General features: G+C 37.7%; 1 protein-coding gene across 1 annotated transcript; it reads right to left on the bottom strand.

Annotated features, from left to right (window-relative positions):
• Positions 1-529: 529 nt before the first annotated feature.
• Positions 530-26,565, bottom strand: Gyc88E (Guanylyl cyclase at 88E). The gene is made up of 14 exons (XM_028319326.1): positions 26,539-26,565; positions 19,583-19,788; positions 17,400-17,523; positions 15,686-15,827; positions 10,822-10,948; positions 9,386-9,590; positions 5,519-5,665; positions 5,096-5,228; positions 4,503-4,730; positions 3,933-4,358; positions 3,762-3,846; positions 3,186-3,267; positions 2,555-2,675; positions 530-1,782 (listed from the first exon to the last, which is right to left on the bottom strand). The coding sequence occupies exons 1-14, from the start codon at positions 26,563-26,565 to the stop codon at positions 1,490-1,492; spliced, it is 2,346 nt and encodes a 781-aa protein (XP_028175127.1). The 3' UTR covers positions 530-1,489.

Genomic DNA, 26,565 nt, shown 5'->3' with positions numbered 1-26,565 from the left:
CCTGCATTATTATTGCATTTTATGCATGCAAGTATGTATTTTAATTTTTAGTGCTAATATACATTGAAGATACAAAATACAATGTACAGCTAACTGTCACTAGGTGGCAGTAGTAAAAAATATACATTAAAATATCGTTTGTTCTGTGCACGATATTATTTTTCAATGTGATACATTTTAATTTCTAATGACGTTATTCACGACTAAAACTATTGTGGGTACTTTGTATTTAAATAATTTAATTTAACCCAACAAATACATTGAAGTGTAATAATTAATAATAAGTTTGATAATAATTGGGTATAACTTAACACCATTCCAATATTTTCAAGGCACAAACCCTATAAAAATAATTTAATGTAAAATTATTGTTTACGTAGCTATTTATGTATAATTGCTTTTAATAAAATAGCTAAGTAGTTGTTTTTTGATGGACTTATTTGCGTAATATTCCTCGACACCAAGAATCATCATCATCATCATTTCAGCTACAGGACGTCCACTGTTGAACATAGACCTCCCCCAATGATTTCCACGATGGCCGGTTAGTAGCGGCCTGCATCCAGAGCCTTCCTGCTACCTTTATGAGGTCGTCGGTCTACCCTGTGGGTACGTGGCCTCCACTCCTAGAATCACATACTCAAAATAAAAATAATCACATTCGTGAATAACGTCTAAAGTGAAGAAACATTAAAATATTTTACAATATTCTATTTTAATAGAATCCACTGTCACACAGCGTCAATATTTCCATATTTTAATTATTTTTATTATAATCCCCTTCCTTTCTATTGTCAATGCGTAAAGCTCTGCTTTTTATAACTTTTCTAACATTTGGAATATTCTTTGGGATGTTATGCATCTGAGATCTATTGTTATAATAATTATTTTTAACAATAAATAAACTTCTAATTACATTGTAAAATACTATAAAAGTAGATAATCTGAACAGCTATATTTAGTGATTAAGTACAATTATAAGTAGAAGACTAGAAGAATTTTTATGAATTCTGTTCCCACACAACAGTTAAAGGTTGCTATGTAAGAATGTACGATATACGATAACTTTTCAAACTATTTAGATATCTCTCGTAAATATTTATGTACTTAATATCTTTAGAATTGAGTATTCATCAAATGTAGTATATTCTGAATAAATCTTTATTAAATTTACGTATAACTTTTTTTCTCAATATTTTTTTCTAAAACTTGGCATTAATTGTCTACACAATTACAGTACATTTTTGCTGCAAAATCGCACTTATTTCAATCAAATAAGATGCGACAGGTTTAGCTCGATGTGCTGTGTTCCCTAAAAAAATAAAAAACTATATTATCTTTTGGGGTTTAATCTTATCACAATGAAAAGAAACCACAGGTTTCACAAGGAAATCGAAATTTTTCTTACAAAGTCCTACTTGCCAGTTTTTCGTACCTATCTCAGTGAACACCTATTCTAGATTACATTATGAACATTCAAATTGAAACCTTAAATTAACCGACAGCTAGAGTTATTTTTATGTCTCACGTGGGGATTTCCGAACGCACCACAGCACTGGTGGTGGTTGACATTTTTGGTGTGGTGGTGGCCGTGTGGTAGACTTTGTTGACACTTGTCTTTGACTTCTTTTGTCTTCTGGCACTTCTGGTGGCCGGGTGCTATTCTGGCTTTGAAGCGGCCTACTCGGCCAGGCTTCGAGTGGTTCGCTTCGATGGTGTCGGATATGGTGCAAATGTGGGGCTGGTTGTCCATGTGAGCGTCTTGGTATTCGGCGTCTGTTTCTGTAAAGAGGTAGAAGTAGTTAAGTAATGATAATGTAAATATGGCCTGTGATGAGTGTGCATGTTGCGTACGAATTTATCCTCAAGTTAAAATACCGTTCCTTAGGCCCGATTCGACCAAAATTGTATTTATTTATTTTATTGGGCTATCAACATGAGATACAGTATTATACACAATAAAAAAATAAACAATTAAGCCAAAGGTCTCTAGCTAACTGCTTTATCCGAGAATAACTCCTGGTATAACTGGCACATTGACAGTTTCAGTATGGCTAGTTAGTTAAAACTGACGATTTATTCTGAGACTAATATTTACCCTTGTTTGGTCGGATCCACCCTTAGTAATCATTTAAATTCACGCATACTGGCTAAAAAAAACTCTTTCCTTATTCACACAGTTGCCAAGCACAGTATTAAATATTTTTGATTTTAAAATATTTTTTTTAATAAGTAGGTACCTAGGTATCTCTCGTTCTTAAGACACTTATGAGCAAAACATGAGGTATGTATAGTACTAGTACCATGTAGTACCTACTTATGTAGAGGTTTTCAACTTCTAATGCTTCAACCACACCAACGCGTGCAGATTGCCATCGCTAGCGCGATCATAGGCCAATGACAGGTCACGCGGACTGTCATGGGTCGCGCGACCTGTCTTGACCTTATGATCGCGCCGGCGATGGCGATCTGCACGCGTTGGTGTGGTTGAAGCTTCAGGGGGACAGCTGCCCTCCTCAGCCTATCCTCGGTACGCCCACGATTGTGTACGTACCCTGCAGTTCCTCCCTGCTCTGGCTAGGGCTCGTGGAGGTGGTATCCAGCCGCAGCGTGGAGCAAGAGTCGCCGACCACTGTCGGAGGCGCTGAGTGCGACGGAGACATACGAGCTAGACACTGGAAAACAAAACATAGGTCATCATTCTTGCCAAGTAAATACTGCTGGACAAAGGCCTCCCTCAAGGATTTCCATAACGACCGGTCTTTTGCTGTCAGCATCCAGGTTCATCGACTATAATATCCTTAGCAACACGCTTAGGCTGAGTTGCACCAACTAACTTTAACAGTAACTATAACGATAACCGGTATTTTTGTATGGAGTTTGACAGATTTTTGACGTTTGTTAAAGTCAAAGTGAGATGGTGCAACCTAGCCTTAGTATGCTGGGTTGAAGTGATGCAACATAATCCACAATCATCTCTACTACCAGTTCTGTTTAGAGTAGATAAACAACAGTAGATATAACAGTCCAATATTGTGTGTTTTTTGTGGACAGTGAATGGATTTATAAAGATTGCCTTTTGACGGATTTTTCATCATCAACAGCGACTTTCTTTGGGATACCACACCTTCATCAAATACTATAAGTCTGGAAATAAAATAACAACTTTCTTTTAAATAACTCACAGCCTTTTCCACGAAGCTGTCCTGTTCCCTCTCCTTGGTCGCCGGCGCCGTGCCCACTCTGCAAGGGGATGTTGCACTGTAACTTGAAATATTACCGCACCTATTACATCTCTATGGACAGAAACGGCACTTTTACCCTAAAAGGCTTTAAATTCCTTGTAGTAATATCATCACTCTATCAGTCAATGTTCAAGCTAAAATTAGTGATTCCAGCATTATCTCGAGAGATGGAATGTGTTTTCTATTTAGGTACATATTACATACAAAATATACAGATTATTACAGAGTACAGCGTCAATGTTAAATATGTAGTTCGTGACACCCAAAGTAGCCATTAAATTCGCAACACGTCTTTGTTACAATTTAAGGTTGTTTTGACAACTTTATGTCTACTTTGTGTGTTACGAACTATTTGACGCTGACTTTACCTATAGAGTAAAAACAGAATGCTGTTGAAACATTGTTAAACAAATAAAATAAAAATACACAATTTAATGAAGGTATAATAATTATTATCATTATAAAAGTCATGTCACTTCCACAAGTAAAAGTGCTGAACATTGCATTTCAAATTACCAGAAAGAGGAATCCAGGCTGTCTTTGACCGGTTCCACAGATTCCGCATCTGTCCACACTACTCCATAGCTCGTCGATCTGGAATCTGAAATTAATCATCCGACTGATGACTACATTAGAATTATTTATAATACACTTTCAACCCATAAAATTATCTTCTTTCATAGGTACCTCGATCCTTCTCTGTCCTATTTGGTGAATTCGCTATACTTCTCCGCGCTACGTCTTGGAAAGTGACAGGGGAATACATTCGTCTCTCTTCCACTGGTGACGTCACTGTTGGCGCAGGAGTGTTGGCTCTCTGCACTTGCGGACTCTTCAGAGATGACTGATTTGATGGTTGTACTGCTATGACATTCGGAGTGTTATTTCCCAAGGAGTTTGGTCCTGAACTGATTGCATTGGGAAGGTGAGTGAAATTTCCAGAATTTAGTTCTTTTATGTTCATTTGTTGGGCAGAATGTTCTGCTATGCTGTCCCTAACGTCAGCTGCTCTTTCCCATTCTAATTCTGTTCCAGGCTGTAGTTGAGGCGATATCATTTTGGTGAGGCACGGCCTTGATTCCCTGCCTTCCAGCCAGTATGTTTTCATTGCCCCTGAAAAGTATTATTATGAAAATAATGTTTCAAAACTTTTATGAAGTTCTGACGCAAATAACAGTGATTTAGGTTAGAGACAAACTAAAGCAATGTTTGCAACAAAATGAAGGAATAATACTTTTTTGAACTACCCACCCTTACCTTTCCCCTTAACCTGTATCTCTCCTCTCTCATGCACCATGTAGGATGGTGAGAGCAGTTCCCTCGTGGTCTGTGATATGTGGATCCTCATAGCTTCTGACGTTGATTCCATCCTCGAAGCTGTGTTCACTGAATCTCCGAAGAGGCAGTAGCGAGGCATCTTCAGGCCGACTATACCAGCCACTACTGCACCTGAGTGAACGCCGACTCTTATGGAGAGATGAGAACCTGAAAAAAATAATTACTTAATGTCTCCGAGATCTAGTGATTGAGAATTTAAGAGAGTTGATTTTTCGCTCTAAAATCCTGGGGCCAATCAGCAAAATATTACATAAATAAAATATTGGGTTTTAGGTAAGTGGATATTACAGGCTTGCATTAACCTGATTCTTTAAAGGGCACCTGACCTGAACCTATAGAGGACATAAATCTGTCGATCTTATTAAGAAATAACAGCCGTCTGCTATTCAGTTCTTAAAGTATTTACTGTGACTTCAGTTGTTACATAGCCACACGACATCAGATCAAGAACCAGAAAGATCAGTGGCGGTGGTTCCAATTTAAAGGAATTTTACAATAAATTTTCGCTATACCTGTACTGGGATCTTTAAGATCAGTGATCGCGTCGACCATGTCAAGTGCCATGTCGCAGACTTTCTCAGCATGATTGTCCTCTTTTTCTGGTGCCCCTGATACCACCATGTATGCGTCTCCTATTGTTTCCACCTGTGGAATTAGTTTTGGTGTAAAGTTTTTGTTAACTATGATTTATAAATTTTATGGAGGTTAATTTGATATCTTTTGTAACCGAGTGAACTTTCCCATACAAGAGCAATGTCGCTTCGGTGCAAGTCTTTTACAATCGTCTGAATATTGTTTTTTTATAATTCAGTAAAAGGTGGTTTAATTGAACTTAACTTTAAGGAACTATCGACATAAAAGTTTTTCATAGTTAACACATCCTGAAAGACTTGCTAGATCTACATCGGTAAAAATGGTCCTTCGAGCCGGATTACCTTGTACACCCTGTTCCTCTCAGTGAGCGTGTCGAAGATAGAGTACATGGCATTCAGCATGGAGACCACTTCCATTGGCGTGATGCGGGAACAGATCTCCGTGAAGGTGACCACGTCGGAGAACAGGATCGAAACGCTGTCGAACATCTGCGGTTGTACACGAAATACCACTTATTCGGGGTTTATTTTGGTTAATTAAGTTCTATGAACAAGTTACGTTTAGTTACTTACGCCCGTATCCACAAACATTACTATGAGGTCTCACAGTGTGCATGGACGCACAGGGTGACACACGAACCAATCACAGATCTCTTTTCAACGCTGTGCGTTCGATTTACTGCTTCACTTAAGCAAGCATCCTTTGTGAATACGGGCGTTTGTTACTTAGGCTGAGTTGCACCACCTTATTTTAACTGTAACAGTAATGATAACCGGTGTTTTTCTTATGGAGTTAGACGGATTTTTGACGTTTGTCAAAGTTAAAGTAAGATGGACCCAACCCAGCGTTAGTGTTGGTTCCTGCAAAGTTGATCTACCTAACTAACTATTGTAGAGAAACAGCGATTTGGAGAGCTTGTACAGAATCCATAGGTAAGTATTGTCAGCGTCGTTCTTTACACCCAAAAAGTTCGCAACACGTCTTTATATATAAAGCATTATTAGTAATTAGTATAAACAAATAATCCCATTAACCTCTCGTGGTAAGCTAAATTATGATTGTGTTACGAGTGGGTTTCGAATCCGCGTTCCTCGGATCACTATTCAGCCAGTCCGACCCCTTCACCGTTCGGCTATCGTGGTTTCTGTTTTTACACCATTGGGCAACTTTTTGACCACTTTGGGTGTCTTGAACAATTTGACGCTGACAAACGGCAGCATATTGTACCTACTTTATGCAGTTATAATGTAAGGTAGTAGATCAAATAGCGTAAATTAATAATTCAGTAACACAACTTTTAAATCAAAAACTAACATTTTAGGTGTGCCGACGAAGCGAAATTACCACTACGCTACTGTTATCGTATGTATTCTGTGCAACTACTTACTAATTATGATTTAATATGCTGTTTACAATGTTCAGTATTTACTCTAAAATTGCTTAAAGCTTTTGTAAGTGCTAATCCTCGCAATAAAACAGACGCTCGAACTACAGCCGTGTTTATGTTTCAAGTTTAATCCGCACTCTACAGGGTGCGTCACGGATTTTTGTTTGTTTGGAAATTTGCGGGGAACTTAGCGGATTATTAACTTATAAATAACGGAATATTGGATTTTAGTTACGTATTAGATCCTTCTTCTTCTTTTCGTGTCGACAACAAACCTACACAGTATCAGCCCAAAACTCCGCCACAAGAATGGCGTTGTCAGTAGCACTCATCAAATCCTCCTGAGTGCAGTTGCTTGGGCACTCAGAGCACGACATCAGATGCTTCATAGATTGGGGAACAAAACTGCACCTGCACTCCATGTTTAAGCCGTCCAAGAATCCCCACCTGACCAGATTGTCCTTACTACGGCCAACCTGCGTCCGAAGTCTATTTAAAAACTTCCAGGTAAGCCAGGGGAGCTCATGTCCAGGTGGAGGACTCTCAGACATAGGGACAAAAGGGCAGGGGAGATCAGCTCTCTCCCGCCATAACCTGCATCTCTCTTTATCTTTTCTTCATTAGATATTTCTATTTAACTTCATCTTATCAGCTTATTATAGAAATGGCACAATGTGATTCTACCACAAAATGGGATAATGGATTATGGGATATTATTCTAAAGTGTCCTTAGGCGATGTTTTTTTGTCAGAGATTTTTATATGAATCACAGAAACAAAAAATTAATTTAGCGATGTCTTTCTTGAAATAGAATGCTTAATTTAATGAAAACGGCGAGAAATGTAAAAGAAACATTCATTTATCAGTGTTTATTTAATAATACTTATTAGGTTACAATTTCATGTTCATTGCTTAGTAAAAGGATAGGTTCTTCCTTCTAGCTAATTTAATATAAATAAGCCAAGTTTAGTTCGTTTACGGATCTCCTCATTTCTGATTCGATCTCGTAAAGAAACACCGAGCATAGCCCTCTCCATAGCACGCTGTGCAACTTTGAGCTTCTATACTATAAGGCCTATAGTGAGAGGCCACGTTTCCGAGCCATAAGTACGGAAAACGGAAAACCCAGCGTGGGACGTCAACCCACAAGGTGGACCGACGACCTGATAAAGGTAACAGGAAGGCGCTGGATGCAGGCCGCTACCAACCGTGCGATGTGGAACTCATTGGGGGAGGCCTATGTTCAGCAGTGGACGTCCTGTGGCTGAAATGATGATGATGATGATGATAAAGCCAAGTTTGTTTGTACCTAGTATTATGTAATGGGAACAGAATACTTGGTATTAGGACGGTCATACCCATTTTGGCGATTCTAGTTGTTATACCTATGTCATAAGCTAATAGTTATTACAGCTCGCTTTTATTTCAACAGCGCGCATTCATTTACTTACAAGTAAATTTTGTTCAAGTAGGAATTCTTGGATGACTCAAACTTGGAGTGCAAGTGTGGTTTTGTTCCCCAGTCTACCAAGCACATCGTCATGCCCTGCGTGCCCAAACAACTGCACGCAGGAAGACTTAATGAAGGCTACTGACAACGCCACTCTTGTAGCGGAGTTTTGGGCTGATGACACTGTGTAGGTTTGTTGTCGACAAGACAAGAAGACGATTTACTTACAAACAAATACATGTTAATACCTCACCAAATTTCTGTAAAGCCGTCGAAAGCCTTTGCACTAAGTTAACCAATAAATAATTACAGATAACTTATCCAATGACACGTCAAATATTTGCACAACGATTTTCTCGTAACGATACCCTAAGTTAACAGGAGGGATCAAATTCCATCCGACTTTGATCAAAGACTGATCAACACGGTCCTAGGTAAATACTGAAATTGAATAAAGATCTGTATCTTCTGTCGGTAAATCCTAGATCTATCCTTTCCTTTTTCGACTCCGCAAATCTGTAAACATTCTTCAGAACTGTTTCGTTCGTATTTACTTCGAAAAAGGTTAAGGAAGTTCTTTTCTATAAATGGACGTTTACATTTAATAAAAGTAGTAAGAAATTCCAATGGAATTCAGCAATTGGGCATACCTATTTTGTATAAATCTCTTTTTGTGAAATAAGTATGGTAGGTAGATATTTTTGGCGGAAAATAGACGAAGAACATACGTTTAAAAAAAACAACTGCCTAAAAGTGACTGCCTCAGAAAAGACGCAGTATTTGGGATATTTGTAGCAAAGCATTTCTTTCGCCAAATAAAGTGGTATATTTGGTCGCACGTTAAGATCCTCTGCAACAGTGACTAATAAGTCATGATTCAGTTAAATAAAGACTAAGAATTAGTGAGCAAATGCTCACAAAATATTCAGAATGATACAAGTATGCAAAAGTCTACGTATGACAAAAAGGTCCCCGACTCAGCATTAGTCGTGACAATGTATGCTACGACGCTGATTGTCAGCAGGCACCTTTAGGGCACTTGGATAAATATAATAAAGAAATTGAAGAAACGATAGGCAAACGATGAAGGTGACAGATTGGCTGACTTGAAGGAATATCGCCGTCGCTGGACTACTGTGGTGAACCCACTCGTAACATAATTGTATTAATGACAAAATGTGCTAAAAACACAAATAGTCTCGTTAGCCCCTTGTACTAAGTTAAATGCTTGTATCACGAGAGGGCTCACCACAATAGTCGAGCGGCAGTGGGATTCCTCGGATCACGAATGAGCCAGTACGACCCCTACACCGTTCGGCTATCTAATCGTGGCTTAAATTTTTAATTAAAAATAATCAGCGAAGTTCTCACCTCACACGTGTCAATAGGGTTCTCCCCATTCCTCAGTCGATCAGCCACTTGCTTCGGTATCATCTGGTAGAGCAGTTCGTCGGTCCTCTTCATCTCCTCGTCCAGTTTCCTCATGGACTCCTCTAGCTTCTTGCTCTTCTGCTGTTCCTGGTCGAGGGCCAACTTCAGCTCGACTGACTGCTGGGTGCCGGCCAGCATTAAGTCTCTGGAAAAAGATTTTGAGTTTCGATAACTCTTTTATAATGCGAACAGCTAGGGACTGGAATTCGCTGCCTGTTGCTGTCTTTCCTGAACACTATAATAATACCAAGTGCGATTGCGGTCAAATATCTGCCTTGTCTTACATAAAAAAAGTTTGGGAAATTGTTTGGATTGAATTGGCACTTCTTCTCAGCATTTGCCAAGTGTTGGTCTCGAAGCGCTGGTAGGGCAAAAAGATTATGGGACATGTAAAGGCTCGATAAGAGCAAAACTTAGGTTTTTATTTATTATTATTTTATTATTGATTTTTCTTGAAATATTTAATTAGTAACTAAGCACTTTTTAATAGTTGAAGTAAGAAAAAAATATTTGAAGATTTTAGTTCTTCGCGCTTGCTAGTGACTACGTTTGATGTAAACTCATACTCAGCCCTCAGATACTGATTCGGAATGAGATCACTGAAAAAAATTGGACAAAGATTAATTTGAGTAACATTATCGACGATGTTAATAATACTGACGCGACAACTGAAGACAAAATACGGCCTTCATAATTAATTAATTCAGAAACGTCTTCAATCGAGGATCTATATTCAATTACATTTTAGGAGTCAATCATTCATCTTTGCCCAGTTTATTCAGTGTAGGATATTGCAAATTTAAATCAACAAGATTATCTAGAAATAATATAATTCCATGGAGAGGGAAATTTCAGACGTTTTATGCCGGATGCTATCGTATAGATCCAGCCCTTAACGCAGTCAGTGCATGGAAGCAGCACGGGAGGAGTGACATTGACATATTACGTGACAGAGCATATTATGAATCTGAAGGAAATCTGAAAGTCTCACTGACATAATTTGACATTATAAAAACACCCACCCGTGCCGCACCCATACCTCAGGCATTGATTGAGTTAAGCGCTAGGCCTATTGGATGCGCGGCATGACAAAATTGTATCGATTTTTAGACGACAAAAGTATTGGCTTATCGTGCAAAGTCGATAAAATGACGTATTTATCGAAGCGCGCATCCTAGGCCCAATACCAGCGTGGATTAGCGGGGTGTTGCGTCGAATTTTGTCAGTGTGTACGTGCGCGCCGCATACGTATTGGCGCGCTCACATACAAACCGCGCTCGGTGCGTTTCTATGAAGATAATCTACTCATTTGTATTTACTCTGCCAATACTGTCTTCTAATCTAATACACCATAAAAGAAGTTTAAAAGTTCTTACCTGCTAAAGTCATGCATAGATAAGTCGTTGATGTAAAGGCCGGTGGACACGAGCGCGGACAAGTCCGGCATGACTGGCGTGCCAAGGTACATCATCATCCGCCAGTTGTCCATGTAGATCATCTGACCTGTGAAACGAACCGCTTTGAAAGTTGTCACAATGCTTTATTTAGGACGTGTGCAAAGGGCCTACTATTAGGACGTAGATAAAAAGATCATTTGTAATTCGATATGGTGTAGGTAACCCCTATTCAACGCTGTGCGTTCGATTTGCTGCGTCACATAAGCAAGCATTGGAATGGAATGTAATTTGCATTCTATACTTGGCACAGATATACCGTAACCGAAACTTTCGGATATCCGAAATTAAAATAATCCGTAACCGTAACCGAAACCGGTATAATATTATTCCAATATCCGTAACCGTATCCATAACCGAAACTACATTATTATCCATAACATCCCTAGCTTGTTGCGCCTTAGGCCCAGCCACCTCCAGTATGCGTGTGACGTGCTAATTTTGGGACAACCTGTATAAAACTGACGATAACAAACAGTACCTAATAATTCTTGAAACTAATATCAGTCAGCGTTCACATTACTCTCAAAAATATACTCTTTAAATGAAATATGGGATTCCCAGGTTTTTCTAGAAATAATTTTGAGAAAATAACTGGCAAATGGGACGCCATTTGTATCCATTCTTGGTGAGAAATTCGCGAGTCTCGAGATTTACGAGAAAATAACTATTACTGTGGTTCACTATGTTGGAGTAATGACCATTATTTTTAGCTTAGTGAGTGCTTCTTAACAGATGCGAAGCTGTGCTTGTGTAAGTAATAGTTCAGAATCAGCTTTTTTTATGACTACATGACCAGGGTTGGATAGAATAGAAGGCAATAAGTTGTCCGTTGGAGACCAAGTATGGAAACCATATTTTTTCTGAAATCTTAGATTAAACAAACTTTCTAGTGCAAGAGGGGACCACTTTTCCACTAGAAATAGCCATTTTTTTGTACTTTCGGCCAAATCGGAGTTTATTAACTAATTGTTCCAAGCTTATCACAACTTTTCAGAACGTGTGCGTGAACTTGTATCAAGTGACGTAGGGTATCTTACGGTCCCCTCTCGTACTATTCGTAGAAACAATCTTTCGCACTACGAAAAACTGTTTTTTTTTTTTTTTACTTTCTTGTGACTACTTAAATCATGACCGCCTTATAATTTCTCGTCAAATACATGTTAAGTTCAACTTACCTACCTACTTACTCGGAGATACGCAGCAAAGAATTTACTTTACCCCGAGCACGAATAAATATCTTTCTCGTTATGGCATGAAAATCATATTATTTTTTATGAAAACTAGAAAAGTGCACCCTATCCGCTAAGATCGTTAAAGAAATACGATTTCGAGAGTTATTCGTGCTCGGGTTACTGAATCGGAATTACACTGAGTCATGGGAAGTTCCATAAAGAACCCTTGAGCGATGGTATCTAACTTTTACGTGTGTAGGAAGTCTGATATCTTTTAAGATTGGCAAAATGGCGACCTTTTAAACAGCTGTAAGGTGAGAAAGTTTCTAACCTTTCAAGTTGTCACGAAACTTCAGCCATGAATACATTAAAAGGGATCAATGGGAACGTATTGAAAATATTCAACTAAACTTGAGTGATTTCATTTACAAAAGTTGCGAATTGTGGTCTGTATTGAGACGCAGATCTACCAGAAGTGGGATATGGTAGATAATCTGAAAAAAAAAAGTGCCACATCTAAATAAAAAAAAACACAATTTTGTTTTAATCTCTGGCGGAAACTTGTACAGTTGATCAAGCGCCATTATGTGAAGTATTCCATTTGACTTTGGAAAACTAAATTAAACAAGGTGAATATTATAATACTTTTATTTGCCAAATCGTGTAGCCAAACAAAATACGCGCTTCAACGTGAAGTATTCGTTTTCTCATAGCATATTTGACTTTGGAAAATTAAAATAAAAAGGTGAACACAAAATACTTTTATTTGCCAAAATACGTGCGTAAACAAGTGCTATTTACACTAAGCTAAGATTCAAAATCGTGTGCAATGCCTTTGCTGAAATCCAACTGTGGTTTGACCAACGTTTTTGGCCTTTGTGGGCAACACGTGAATCTCTTTCTGTCTCGTACGTTTAGAAAGAGAGAGCATTGAAATTTAAAATATTGGGCTACCTTTGAGGTGTAAATTAATAACGTCAGGCAACCTTCGGCCGTCATAAGCGTAACGCTCCTTTCTCCCCTGCCCTTCTGCAAAAATTCAGACGAATTTAATATTGTTGTAAAGAAAATCAGTACGGCTTAGTTACAAAAATGGAAATTATTTCCTGTTGATTTTTGTCAAATTGAGTTTACCTGTTATTCATGTGATTGTTTTGTAGTAGATTGTTGTGTATGTAATAAGTAACGTTATTTTGCTTTGCCTGGGCTATTTATAAATTTTTAACTTTAGAGGCGTACCCAAAATATTATTGGCGCCCAACGTGGTGTTCGAAGAAACCATCAAAATGTTGTTATACTTACATACTTATGAAAATGCCCGTTATTGCTTGAGCATCATTGATATCGTGACAAAAAAAATAAAACTAAAATCATTATATCTAGGTATGATTGTCCATCATTAAAAGATTGGCTGGAATAGGTAGTTTTATATGTTGAGCCAATGTTGTACTGATGGGCAAAGTAACCAGACTGACTGTATTTTAAAGAATAATATTTATAAGAGACCCCAAGTTCATATCTTAAGCCTTATGGAAGTGTGGAGTGTTTTATTGGCATCGTCTGTCTGTGCTCAGTAGATAAGGGACCAGTCTAGCACCAATCCTTAGATGGGTTCCTTTGACCTTTAGAGCTGCAAGTTGCTTGGTTTGTAGAAAAGGAAATGGAAGTGGTACTAAATAGTTTTATAAACCTCTAACATTTAGGGGAGACCAAGGAAAGTTGTAACAGCTCGCTGATAGATAATGAGTTTCCAAAAATCGACAAATATCATAACTCTCCTCTCACTCTCCTCTCAACTCACCTCAGTCTCCCCTACGTGCACTGACGCGCAGAGCAAGGAAAGTGATCCCTTATTAACGGAAACCTAAGAAAAAAGTTACTTAACCAATTTTTTTAAATTAGTTGAGTTGATGAATATTAATTATTGGATTTTGACTTACCTATACATATTGAGGTTTATTTTGAGAAATAGTTTAATTGCAATACTTGTATTTTTCATTAAAGTTGCCTTTAAGGTTAATCTACATATTTCATTTAGACACTGTCAGAGAGTTGTGTGATTTTTACCCGACTGCGCCAGAAGGATATTTATCTTAGTACCTAATATTAGCAGAAAGAAACTGTAAGTTCTTATCGAAGTTGTCTAATTCACCCTGTCTGGACTTAAAGTCCTGTATTTGCTGTCTAGGCAAGATACTGGCAATCCTGAGACGACTCAGTTCCTTGACCTTTGGAGCTGCAATCCGCTTAGTGTAGGGTTACCATGTAAAGATATTAAAATTTCCACAAATATTTTGAGACTGATCCGTTTAGATTTTATGATAACTATAAATCGTCTAGACATAGAGCTTAAATCTAGATTGCAATCTTTAAGGGATAAAGAGAAAAATTTGGGGACCTTTGGATGGGATGGGGGTCAACATTTATTGCGACCTGGATTTACATTTTTTATGAATGAAAATATGTAATATCTTACAACATAGAGACAGTCCACGAGTGAGATGAAAACGTTTGGGGATCTCTTATTTAGATAGAGTCTTTCTGAAACGAACTAATTACTTAAGTCCCAACGAAGTACGCCAAAGTTAAACTCTATTAAACATCCTAAGTATGTAGTTGTTAATGGTGTTATTTTAAAACAAAAATATTTAGTGTGTTGTGCTCTTTACTGAGAAAATCAGAACGAAGTCTAAAAATATTTTTTCTTTCTTTCTCTCTAATGCCCGTTTTCACAAGACAATCCCTAATTTTTAAGTGACACATATGAAAACAAAATTCCTGTTATGTGTTAACATAGGGTAGGGGTCACTTAAAAATTAGGAATTGATGGTGAAAACAGGCATTAATTAACTAAAGTTAACCCGAAATGATTTTCAGAACAGATTTGTGTACCTATTAAAACTTAAGTTATTCTACCCAACTAGAAATATTTCGAAATGAAATAACAACAAATATTCCATCTTTTGTTACTGCAAAAAAGCCATGCAAATTCCTTTTATACGACCCATGTGAGTGGGTGGATAACACAAGGAATGGCGGAATAAATTCAATTATGCCTTTTGACTGACATGGGTTCCCGACTGCCTACATTTTTGTAGTTCCACAAAGATAACCATTTCAGGAAATGTGTTTCTGGCTTATTCTGACACCCGTTGTGATAGGAAATGTAATTAACCAAAGTAAAGGAGATGTAAGAATAAAGGAGTTTTTCTTTTATTTACAGATTAGGTTAGGTATCACAAAAGTATGGGAAGATAAGTTCTTTGTAAGATCAAACAGTGTCAGTGTCAGTGATCTAGTTCTGTGTTCTTTCCTAAAAACATTAAATATTTGTGCAGTATTTACGAGTTAAAATATCGTTAATGTATAGGTATGTAGGCGCGTCGCCTATAAATTCAGAGATTGTAGTATGTAAGTAAATAATTATTGTGTTCAAAGGTTCATTAATGTTATGATTCGATTTTTTTCCATGATATAAATCACTTAATATAATTAATTAATAAAAAAAAAAAAAAATAAAATAAAAAAATTAAGATCTTATTGTCTTTAGTCTCAATCTAAGATCAAGTAAGTACAGAAGGTGCACACTGAAAATAAGAGCAGTTTTATACCTTTCAGCCGCAGGTTCTTCTCAGTAGTGCCGTCGGACTCGTCCGATAAACGCAGCAGCTCATTGCGCTTGTCAGTCGCTTTCTCGTGGATAACAGCTTCTACTGTCACCAGCTCGAAGATGTTGTTAGTGCGGTTCAATATCTGTACAAAATATATTTTTTAATTTATACTTTTTTTATGTAAAACATTAGCCGTATTTTTACCCGACTGGGCCAGGAGGAGGGTTATTTATTACTAGCTTTCCGCCCGCGGCTTCGCCCGCGTGGAATTTTGTCTGTCACAGAAAAACTTTATCGCCCGCGTCCCTGTTTCAAAAATCGGGATGAAAACTATCCTATGTCCTTTCCCGGGACTCAAACTATCTCTACGCCAAATTTCATCAAAATCGGTTCAGTGGTTTAGGCGTGAAAGAGAGACAGACAGACAGACAGAGTTACTTTCGCATTTATAATATTAATATAGATTCTAAATTACTGCCCGCATTCAGGAGCTTCCCGTGATTTTTTTCCAGAGAAAAGCCGGGAAATTCCGTGTGAAGCCGGGGCGGGCCGCTAGTTACTATTAAAAGTTATACGCGCTTTGAAAACTTTAGGAATACCCGAGGTTTTATAGCCAAAAGGGAGCTTAGAAAATGACAACCGAAATATCTTTAAAGCACTCGAATAATAAACTCGTGGCGTAAAATACCTAATAATGGGATTGTTAGGATAATTTAATCTGAACTGAGCTGAGAAGTTTCGATGTTTAATTTATTTTACAAACTGTAAACTTTTTCTGCAGATAATCTGTGAACTACGACGTTCTTTTGTCGATTTTAAATTACATAAGCCGATTGTCACGTGTTTTCAATTGTGTCAGATTAGCTGGCGGACTTTGCAGTCCGCTGGTGTGTGGATGAAAGTGGCGTGGCACGTGGCTTAGTTATTCTGATAGAATCATAGAATATTAGAGCGTAAAGTGGACAGAGGGGCCAGTCGATTGATCTGGAGTTCATTATTACTTACCTAATAGTAATTTTAATTAGGTTTTATACTTTACCCGTTAATATACCTAAACGATGACACAATGACCACACGAACATCCCGGACACTGTCCCGCAAAAAACTGACCCGTTCGGATTTGAAATTCGAATTTCAGTCCAGTTTTGTGAGATCCAGTAATGTAGGATTGCAGTGGGAAAGGGCCCGCCTAACATGATTAAGGGTGGGTTGCACCACCTAATTTTGACAGTGACGATAACCGGTGATTTTTGTATGGAGTTTGACAGATTTTTGACGTTTGTCACAGTTAAAGTAAGATAGTGCAACCCAGCCTAAGAGATAATTCTAGGGTCAGACGGTTTATCATTGAACACCACTAACATTCCCCCGGGTGGAATTCGACCCCGAAAACGCGGCTGGCGTTGTAGTGCTGAAGAGCTGAAGTCTACTAATAACTAATTTGTTACTACTACACTCATGGCCACTAGGTGGACCGACGATCTGGTGAAGGTCGCGGGAGGTACCTGGATGCAAGCGGCGCAGGACCAGTCTTTGTGGAAATCCTTGGGGGAGGCCTTTGTCCAGCAGTGGACGTCTTTCGGCTGAAACGAACGAACGAATGAACACTCAGGGCCACATGGCCGTTTATTTTTCAGATTTTTATCGTCTCTTGGAAAGGAATATTGTGTTTGAGGAGGTAAAAGGGTAAAACATTTAGATTGGACATACTCACAGTCTGAAACTTGAAAGCTATGAGCGGTCTGACGAGGTCGAACCAGTTGGTGATCTTCTTGCCCACCAGGTCCGGGAGTATCACCATGAGCGAGTTGCCGATGGAACGTACCACCATGTCCGACCTGAAAGTGGGCACTTGCTAGTTATTTTAAACCTTAAGACCTTGAAAAAATTATGAGATATTGAACGAATCAGCTAACAATATTTATACTTCGGACTACTAGGTAAAGATAAAGAACCTTTTGTTTCAATAGACGAAAATTCTACTTAAAATTGTTATCTTTAAGCCTACCATCTGAGTTTAAACTAAACCTAGTGGGTAGGACGGTAGGACCTATCATAAAAATTTGTCGATGTTACAGATGATATTCTACATATAGCTAGACTGAAACTGCAGTCAAAAGCTGGTAGGTAGGGAAGGGCCAAAAACTTATGGAGACATGTTTGTAAAGAGCCTCTTTAAATATTTTTTTAATTAAGATTCATACGTGCATAAAATTGAATGAACCTTTCATTTCATTACTTACCTACTCGTATACAGGGTGGAATTTTGAATTTTGTTCAAAAATCTTTAAATGAAGTTCTCTTTCTTTTCAAAAATAAAGGAATGTTTTCTTTCAATAAAACTTTCTATACAGTACTAGCGGCCGCCCGCGACTTCGTACGCGTGGATCTCGTTTTACCCCCCCTTCATCTATCTTACGCGGTTCAGATTTTTTCATACAATTTTTTTCCCGCTCACTCCCGTTCCCGTGAGAATTTTGAAATATCCTGTTGTAACTAAGCTTTAAGTTTACTAAGGTACCTGCATGCCAAATTTCAAGCGTCTATCTTACGCGGTTTAGATTTTTTCATACAAATGTTTTTTCCCACTAACTCCCGTTCCCGTGAGAATTTTGCAAAATCCTGTTGTAACTAAGCTTTAAGTTTACTAAGGTACCTGCATGCCAAATTTCAAGCGTCTAACTTAAGCGGTTTGGATTTTTCATACAAAAGGATTTTCCCGCTAATTCCCGTTCCCGTAGGAATTCCTAAGTATCCTATAACCTGCCCAGGAGTATGAAAAATAATTGTACCAAGTTTCGTTAAAATCCGTACAGTAGTTTTTGTTTCTATAAGGAACATACAGACAGACAGACAGACAGACAGACAGACAGACAGACAGACAGACAGACAGACAGACAAAAATTTTACTGATTGCATTTTTGGCATCAGTATCGATCACTAATCACCCCCTGATAGTTATTTTGAAAATATATTTCATGTACAGAATTGACCTCTCTACAGATTTATTATAAGTATAGATTAACAGTACTTTCCCTCCAGGTGGCATTACAAAATTCCACCCTGTATTTCAACAACTACTTCTGTATGCGTAAGTCGTTAAAAAAATTGATTTGAGTCAACAAGCTACCTGATGGACTGATTTTATAATGATAGCTCGGCCCTCGACTTAATTCACTGGTCAAATAAATTTGTTGTGTTGATCAACTCATTAGAGCTTAATTTTATTGGTATTGGATTGGAACATATTTACATTAAGTACCTATCAAGTTGAAATTCAACTTTCAATCTTATTAATTTTATAGTCGTCATAAAAAATAAATCTTGTCGAATTTTAGGATTCAAAGTTCAAACTCAGTGCCTACCCGAGGCAGTTCTTCTTTCTTAGGTACTTTGAAATTATTTTCTCTGATCGTTTGTTCTCCGTGCACAACTAAACTATGGTACCTATTCTTTGAAAATAAATACTTTGACTTTGACTTTGCAATGTTTGTGGGGAGCCCGCTCGCCCACATTTTAGATCGAGTAAGGCCCGTATAATGACAATTCGAATTAATCTCAATAATACATTCAAGCTTGTGATTGGAGGAATTTCAATATTCGGATCAATCAAGGTTTCGAGTACTCTCCAGTTTGAATTGAGTTTTGAACGTTTCAGAATACTGCAAAGGCACAAATCGAATAAAAGATACTCACCCGATCACACACAAGGGGAATGTACCATAATGTAACTACCTTGATAGGCAGGATTGGTCACCTGAAAGTATGGTCCTTCCAGAATCTATGCGAGAATATTCTATCCGAGAGTAAAGTCGTGGCTGTCAAAGGTCAGCTGGAAAGTAGCCAGTAGTAAGAAGCACTCTAGTTAGTAAGAAGTGCTTAGTAAGAGGTACTCACCCAAACACAATGCAAAAGGGAAATATCTCGAACAGCACCGAAGCACTGATGGGTAGATGCTTCTCCTCCCTTGTCATGGCCAATGAAGCGAGGGTAAAGGCTCGATTGTCAAACGTCAGCTGGAAGGTCACGTGGACTGTGTCGAAGAGAAGTTCTTCACGAAGAAGCTCTATCCTCATCTCCTTGTGGTAGAAGTGACGCGCCACCTATGAAACATATTGCAAAACTTAATAGGGAATTAGCGATTAACGCCCGTATTCACAAACATTACTATGAAGTCTCAAAGTGCGCGTGGACGCACAGGATGACACACAAACCAATCACAGAGCTCTATTCAACGCTGTGCGTTCGATTTGCTGCTTCACTTAAGCAATCATCGTTTGCGAATACGGGCGTCAGGGACTTCGTTCGAAAATAATTTCGTTCACAATTGGATTTAGTTTCTCGTATTGACTCAGCTGATTTATTGCCTAAATATGCCCAGAATCAGACCAATTAAGTACCTACTACGAGATTATATCTTAAATAACAGATAAGATCTAAGCCGTAAGGTATAATTTATATTTTGCCACTTTAATAACATGCCTCGTACCTGTGTTATTTTCTAATAATATCTATACTAATATTATAAAGCTGAAGAGTTTGTTTGTTTGTTTGTTTGTTTGTTTGTTTGTTTGTTTGTTTGTTTGTTTGTTTGGTTGAACGCGCTAATCTCAGGAACTACTGGACCGATCCAAGAACTTTCGCATCATAATTTCTCCATTTGGTTGCATATCAGCATTCTAAAAATTATTACAGAATGAAACAGTTTTTATCCTTAATTTTACTTGGTATTTATTTATTATTAGCCATACACAACAAGTAACAATCACAAATAATATTATAATATAAAGAAAGTATGCTAAATGAGTAACGCGAAACAATAAGCAGTTACTTTAACGCGTTTTTCCAGTCTTCAGGGTGTGGTTTTGTAAAACAACGCCCATCTCAGGGGTGGTAAAAAAAAATTCACGGAAAAATCCATGAAACCAGGAAAATGGTAGCTATTATTACGCGGACGAGCTATCGGTCAGTCCCCCCGCTCTCTCGGGGTGGTGGCCGCATGTGCTCGATGGTGTAACGGGGTACGCGGGGGTGGTGCGGGCGATAGGAAGCGCCGTCTCGAAAGTTTAAGGAGACTTTTGAATGAGGTTCTTTACTAATAAAGTAATAAGTTAAAATTTTATTTATATTTTTCTTGTAATAACTTTCATAAGTGTACCACCACTCCAGAGATGGGCGTTGTTTTACAAAACCACACCATGTATACATGGATTGAACGCAGCCGTAGGAAACTGCTCGTGTATATTTTGTCATTTGTTTTTTCTATGGTAATACTCTTCGTAAATCTGCGACTACAAAGTATACACGAATTTTGCATACTGAATACGGTCGTGTCTAATTTGTATTGTGGATGCTCGCGTCTCCGTTTCAAACTATACTACACGACTTACGCTTGACAAGAGTGTTAAAAAGTTAGTTTGATACTTATTTAGTAAAATTCAGTAAAATATGGAATTACATTTAAGAGTATTTTTATTTGTTATTACTTAAATATATTTTATCGAATTAATATAAAACTAGATTTTAAACAGATCTTAAACCTTGCGGATGAGTGGTTTTTAAAAATAAACTGATTAGGTAGGATTAAATAAATAAATTGATAATTTTTTTATTTAGAGTAGTAGGTACGCGGTATTTGCGTAACTGCTCATACAGTTTGGAAGAGTTTAGTAAAAAAAAGTTATTTCCAAACTATAGGTACTCGATTAGTTTCACACCCTTGCATTCTGACCATGTATAGAAAGAAAAGACGCTACGTTAACTACCTAAGTATTCGAATTGGCTTTAGGAAAAATACTCTTTTACGAAACTGTTTAACGCCTTTGATTAAATTGTTCATCAGAAATCAATTAGTTATGATTTTTATTGTGTAAGAATTTTTGCAGCAATACCAACAAAAAATCAAATCTTCTTTATTCCTGATTATAATACCTAACCATCCTTTACGTATTATAAATTCACTTTTTGCTTAGCAAAATTAGTGAAAATACGTGTTTTTACTCTGTGTTGAGCCTCTTTTGTCTCTACTCTGTAAAGCAGTTTGTGTGTGATCGTGTTAGTTCGTTGCGCCACCGCTAGCTCGGATATCAAATCGTAGTTTTTCGTCCGCGCTGCACCCCCTTAAGTGGTTTAGATTTTTCATACAAAAGGATTTTCCCGCTAATTCCCGTGCCCGTAGAAATTTCGGGTATTCCTTTCTTAATGCAACTCTATGGTACCTAATAGCAATTGGCTAATAACGGATTAAAAGCAGTTATTAGCCATTAATAGCCAATAATAGCCGATTTCAGATGGTAACCCTGCTATTAATGTTATACTAATGATTAAACATATCCCTTCATAGTTTACAAATTTAGCACTTGAAAGAAGAACGGTCACGCCCCATACAAAAAAAACCCAGACCCGACAGAAACGAGACATACCTCAGTTTTTTTGTCATGTCTTAATTAGTTAAATTATATATTTTTTATATTCGAAATCTATGTATAACACCAAAATATTACCCTTTGTTTTTGTTCAGGCGTTATACAAAAACTAATACAAAATGCCTATTTATCACCAAAATTGGTAAATGTATGTACCTAAATGTCTATTACAGCTGCTATGGAATGTATCTAGGTGACCTGGAGATACAGCCGGATTATACAGGGTGGTTATACATATGGAACGATAAGTGATCTCACTCGATTATTTCTAAACTATACAAGATATCGAAAAACTAGTTACTGATTCTGAAAGTGCTTCACATGCTCTTTCAAATGGTACCAATAACAGGTTACAGATTATGGAAGCTGGTAACATTGAATTTTTGGATTTTGTAACTTTTCGTTTTCACCCTGTATAATCCGGCTGTATCTCCAGGTCACCTAGATACACTCCATAGCAGCTGTAATAGACATTTAGGTACATATATTTACCAATTTTAGTGATAAATAGGCATTTTGTATTAGTTTTTGTATAACGCCTGAACAAAAACAAAGGGTAATATTCTGGTGTTATACATAGATTTCGAATATAAAAAATATATAATTTAACTAATTAAAACATGACAAAAAAACTGAGGTATGTCTCGTTCCTGTCGGGCCTGGGTCACAGATGACCGATCTTCTTTGGAAGGGACGTAGCTTAAGCTAATGGCTAATAACTGCTTTTAATCCGTTATTAGCCAATTGCTATTAATCGGATTATTAGCACTTACCCATCTCTAGTTACGGGTTGCCCGACAGGCCCGCCGAGTTGACGAGACCTGCCGCGCAGGTGAGAAGTTAGCCACCCGCGTGAACAGACCACGCGGACGTTGCCCAGGGTGCACCACGAGGAGGTCCCTCACCATCGCACCCCTCAATTCAGAAACCAGGCCTGACATAATGTTGTTTTATGCCTGTAAAATTACAGTAATATGGGCTCCGGGTTCGATTCTAAATATGTATAAGACAAAACGTTTTATTAATTAATAAAATAAGGCTTCTCACCTTCCTTCTAATAAGGAATTTTCCAGCACGTTCTTGCGGGCTTACAGATACAAAACAAATCTTAATTAATTAAAAAGCAATTTACCAAACCGACTTTGCTAAAATAAATTGCGCAATGAACTTTTATACAGAAATGTCACTTTCTACAAAAGTAGCTTGTAATTATGTAGGTACCGAACTTTTCGGCTACTTTGGGTGTCACGAACTATTTGACGCTGACTGTACCTACTTATCATTATACGTTTTTGTGTGTACGGATAATTTTATCGACGAAAATTCTTACTTTAAATCTGGAGCTTGAACCATTTAACACCAAATTAGTGACGGGTGTCCACTGGTAAACATAGGCCTCCCCCAATGATTTCCACAATGGCCGGTTGGTGTCGGCCTGCATCCAGCGAGAGAAGAAATGATTAGTTTAAAACTCAATTTCAAGCAAAGATTAAGTCTTTGGATTTCAGTTCTTAGACCGATAACAAGAAAACATCTAGGACAAAGATTTACTTAAATTTTTAATTTTAAGTATTATCTACTATTAAAAGACTAGACTTCAAGGTTGCTACACCGTCCAAAGATAATAATATTAGATTTGAGTTTTTGTTGTTGTTTAAAAATAAATGATTACAGTAATATTAATTTTATATTCCTCTGAGCCTTCTAAACGCGCACTATCTTGTCTTATCTAACGAAAAAGTAAATTAATTAACCAGAGTATTTTTTGGTGATAAATGGGGCGTCTTAGTGGAGGAGGAAAAACTGGCATGACACGCGGGAGGATAAAAATATTAGGTCGGAAAATAGAGGATCCTCTTATAAATCGTCTTGAAAATCTAGATGGAGGAAATCTTGCGAATATTTTAGATATAGGCATCAAAAGTCTGGTAGCGAAGGAATTAGAATTCAAAAACTGTGTCTACTTCACTTACGGTGGATTCAATCAAACAAGAGTAAATTAATCTCACAATAAATCGTCAGTTTTGACATATTTCCCATACTGAAACTGTGTGCCAGTTATATTAGGAATTATTCTCGGAAAAAAGTTTGGTTGAATCGGGCGTTGGTAGGAGTACTTAGATATTTTGGGCAAAATGAAATTTAAAAAATGAACAAAGTTTGTTAATGGTACACAGTCAGCATTAAATAGTTAGTGACACCCAAAGTGGCCAAAAAGTTGACAGCACAACCTTATTCCAATTGCAACGAAGACGTGTTGCGAACTTTTTGGCAACTTTGGGTGCCACGAACTATTTGACGTTGACTGTACACCTACCTAGCATAAGCCAAGGGCTAGAGTTTAGGCAAAAATGTATGATACATGACTAATTCTTGATTCCAACTGTTAGGTCATATTATATTTTATCTGACCGTTTTTTGGTACGCTACTAAATTTAATGGGTACCAAAAAACGGTCGTATTTTTTTTCTAAATATCAATTTTTTTTTGCATTTTACGGAGATTGAATTCATGACCTCTAGAGTATGAACTTCTTGTACCTCTATTCCAGAATAAAATGTGCGTGTCCGATTTTTGTACCTCTTAAAGTATTTCTTCGTAAATTGGATTCAAGAAGTAGAAAGTTTGTAGGAAAACAGTTAAAAAAACTGTAATTGAGTTAAAACTCTCCTAAAGTTGCCCATGTCCACAGTCTGCGATTGCTTGTACAAAGAAACCAATAAATATATTTTCCGTTTATTTTTTCCATTTTCCCGGATCCAATTCCGCCTTCAGGTTTCCCATTACAAGTTTCCAAACGTAAACTGAACTTCTGTTCTGCTGTAAACTTTTACGATGATGTTCAGATAAATACGAATTAAATACAGTCGGCTTTATGAAATTTTAATGCAAAAGAGCAAAATAAACTCGGGGTTTGGTCCAAGGATTAAGCGGTGGAGGTTGGAATTTACTGGTTTCGTTCCGATGGCGAATGTGTACGAGTACTTACTTAAATTCTGTATTACACAACACAATCAATAGTTTTTTTTTAAGAAATTCTAGCCTAGTGATAAAAATAATTAAAGCCCTAAAAATTTACGTGTGTATTTGGTAGCCTTTTGGGTGAAATTGACTTAAAGGTTCAATGGGAGAGAATGTCATCAAAAATAGTTCGATGTGGTTATTTTAAACAAAGACAAATAGGTACGACAAAAAGCCACGTTTCTCGAATGAGAAGCCTCTTAATTTTTTTTTATAGCAGTAGTAGAGTTCACATTCTGTGAAAATAGTCTTTAAGGACTTAAGTTCTTGAGGCAGAGAACCGACAGACAGCGGAGTCATTAATAGGGTTCCTTTGGATACCTTATGGATTTGATACCTTTTGGATTATGGAATCCTTAAATTAAACAAAGTAAATCGCTGCCCGCTCCTCCTATGACTCGCCCCACCCTAATGAGCAAGGTGAAAACGCCTCGTCGTACTTTTACGACGCTATAAAAAGATATTATAATGTGTCTACGCTCCGTCCCCTTAAAATATGCGATTGTACTACTTTTTGTTAAAGGTGCGAACTTCGGGTGCCCCAATCTTGATGCAAATTAGTTTTTGTGGCTGATTATACCACTTGCGTTGAGTGTTTTAAGCATTTTTAGGATTAGCATCCGGATTGGTGCTAAGAGATTAACGCTATGAGGTCTCACAGTGGACGCACAGGGTGACAGACGAACCAATCACAGAGCTCTCGCTGTGCGTTCGATTTGCTGCTTTCGTTTGTGAATACGGGCGTAAGTTCCAGGTTTCGGGACGTCAAAGTTCATGTGACATCTGAATAAATCGTACTAATACATATAAGTGAAAATATGTATAGTGAGGACGGATGGGTGTATGTTTGTTACTCTTTCACGCAAAAATGCTGAACAGATTTCTTTCAATAAAATGTGGAAGGCCTACCTACATTCAGCAGCACTGTTGCTGAAATGTTGACGTATATGGTGATCTCAGATCATAGAAGGGATTCTATGATCTGAGATGGTGATGAACTAGAAGTAAGTGAACTCAAATACACGTCAAGTTTCATAGTTGTGGGATATTGCAAACTTATCTAATGAACCTGACTGGACACAGAGCTAGTGAACTAAGCGACAGTCAAATTATTATAAAGTACAGTCAGCGTCAAATAGTTCGTGACATTCAAAGTAGCCAAAAAGTTCGCAAACACGTCTTTGTTGCAATGAGGGCTATCGTTTTAGCGCTCACCAGTTAGCGCCACTGTAGAGTAAGGTCCTGCTGTCAATCGCCAGGGGTGCCAACTGTTAAGTATAAAAACGATAGCCCTCATTGGAATAAGGCTGTGTTGTCAACTTTTCGACCACTTAGGGTGTGACAAACTATTTGAAGCTGTAAGTAGGTACTTAAATTAAACGCTAAGTGTCTTCAACCAACACTGACCTCTAAACCTTCAGCACAGAGAGTCAT

The sequence above is a fragment of the Ostrinia furnacalis genome, unplaced genomic scaffold (assembly GCF_004193835.3).
Source record: "Ostrinia furnacalis isolate ACB-3 unplaced genomic scaffold, ASM419383v2 OfSCF7173, whole genome shotgun sequence".
NCBI classification, from domain to species: Eukaryota; Metazoa; Arthropoda; class Insecta; order Lepidoptera; family Crambidae; genus Ostrinia; species Ostrinia furnacalis.
The sequence above is the reverse complement of the archived record's forward strand: the minus strand, read 5'-3'. Positions and strand labels throughout refer to the sequence as shown.

Excerpts from the sequence above, each read along its gene's own strand:
- Gyc88E (XM_028319326.1), bottom strand. The coding sequence starts at position 26,565 with ATGACTCTCTGTGCTGAAGGTTTAGAG. Across the intron at positions 10,949-15,685 it reads GAAGAACCTGCGGCTGAAAG|GTCAGATGATCTACATGGAC; the intron begins GTATAAAACTGC and ends TTCGTTTCACAG. Across the intron at positions 4,359-4,502 it reads GATACAGGTTAAGGGGAAAG|GGGCAATGAAAACATACTGG; the intron begins GTAAGGGTGGGT and ends AATACTTTTCAG.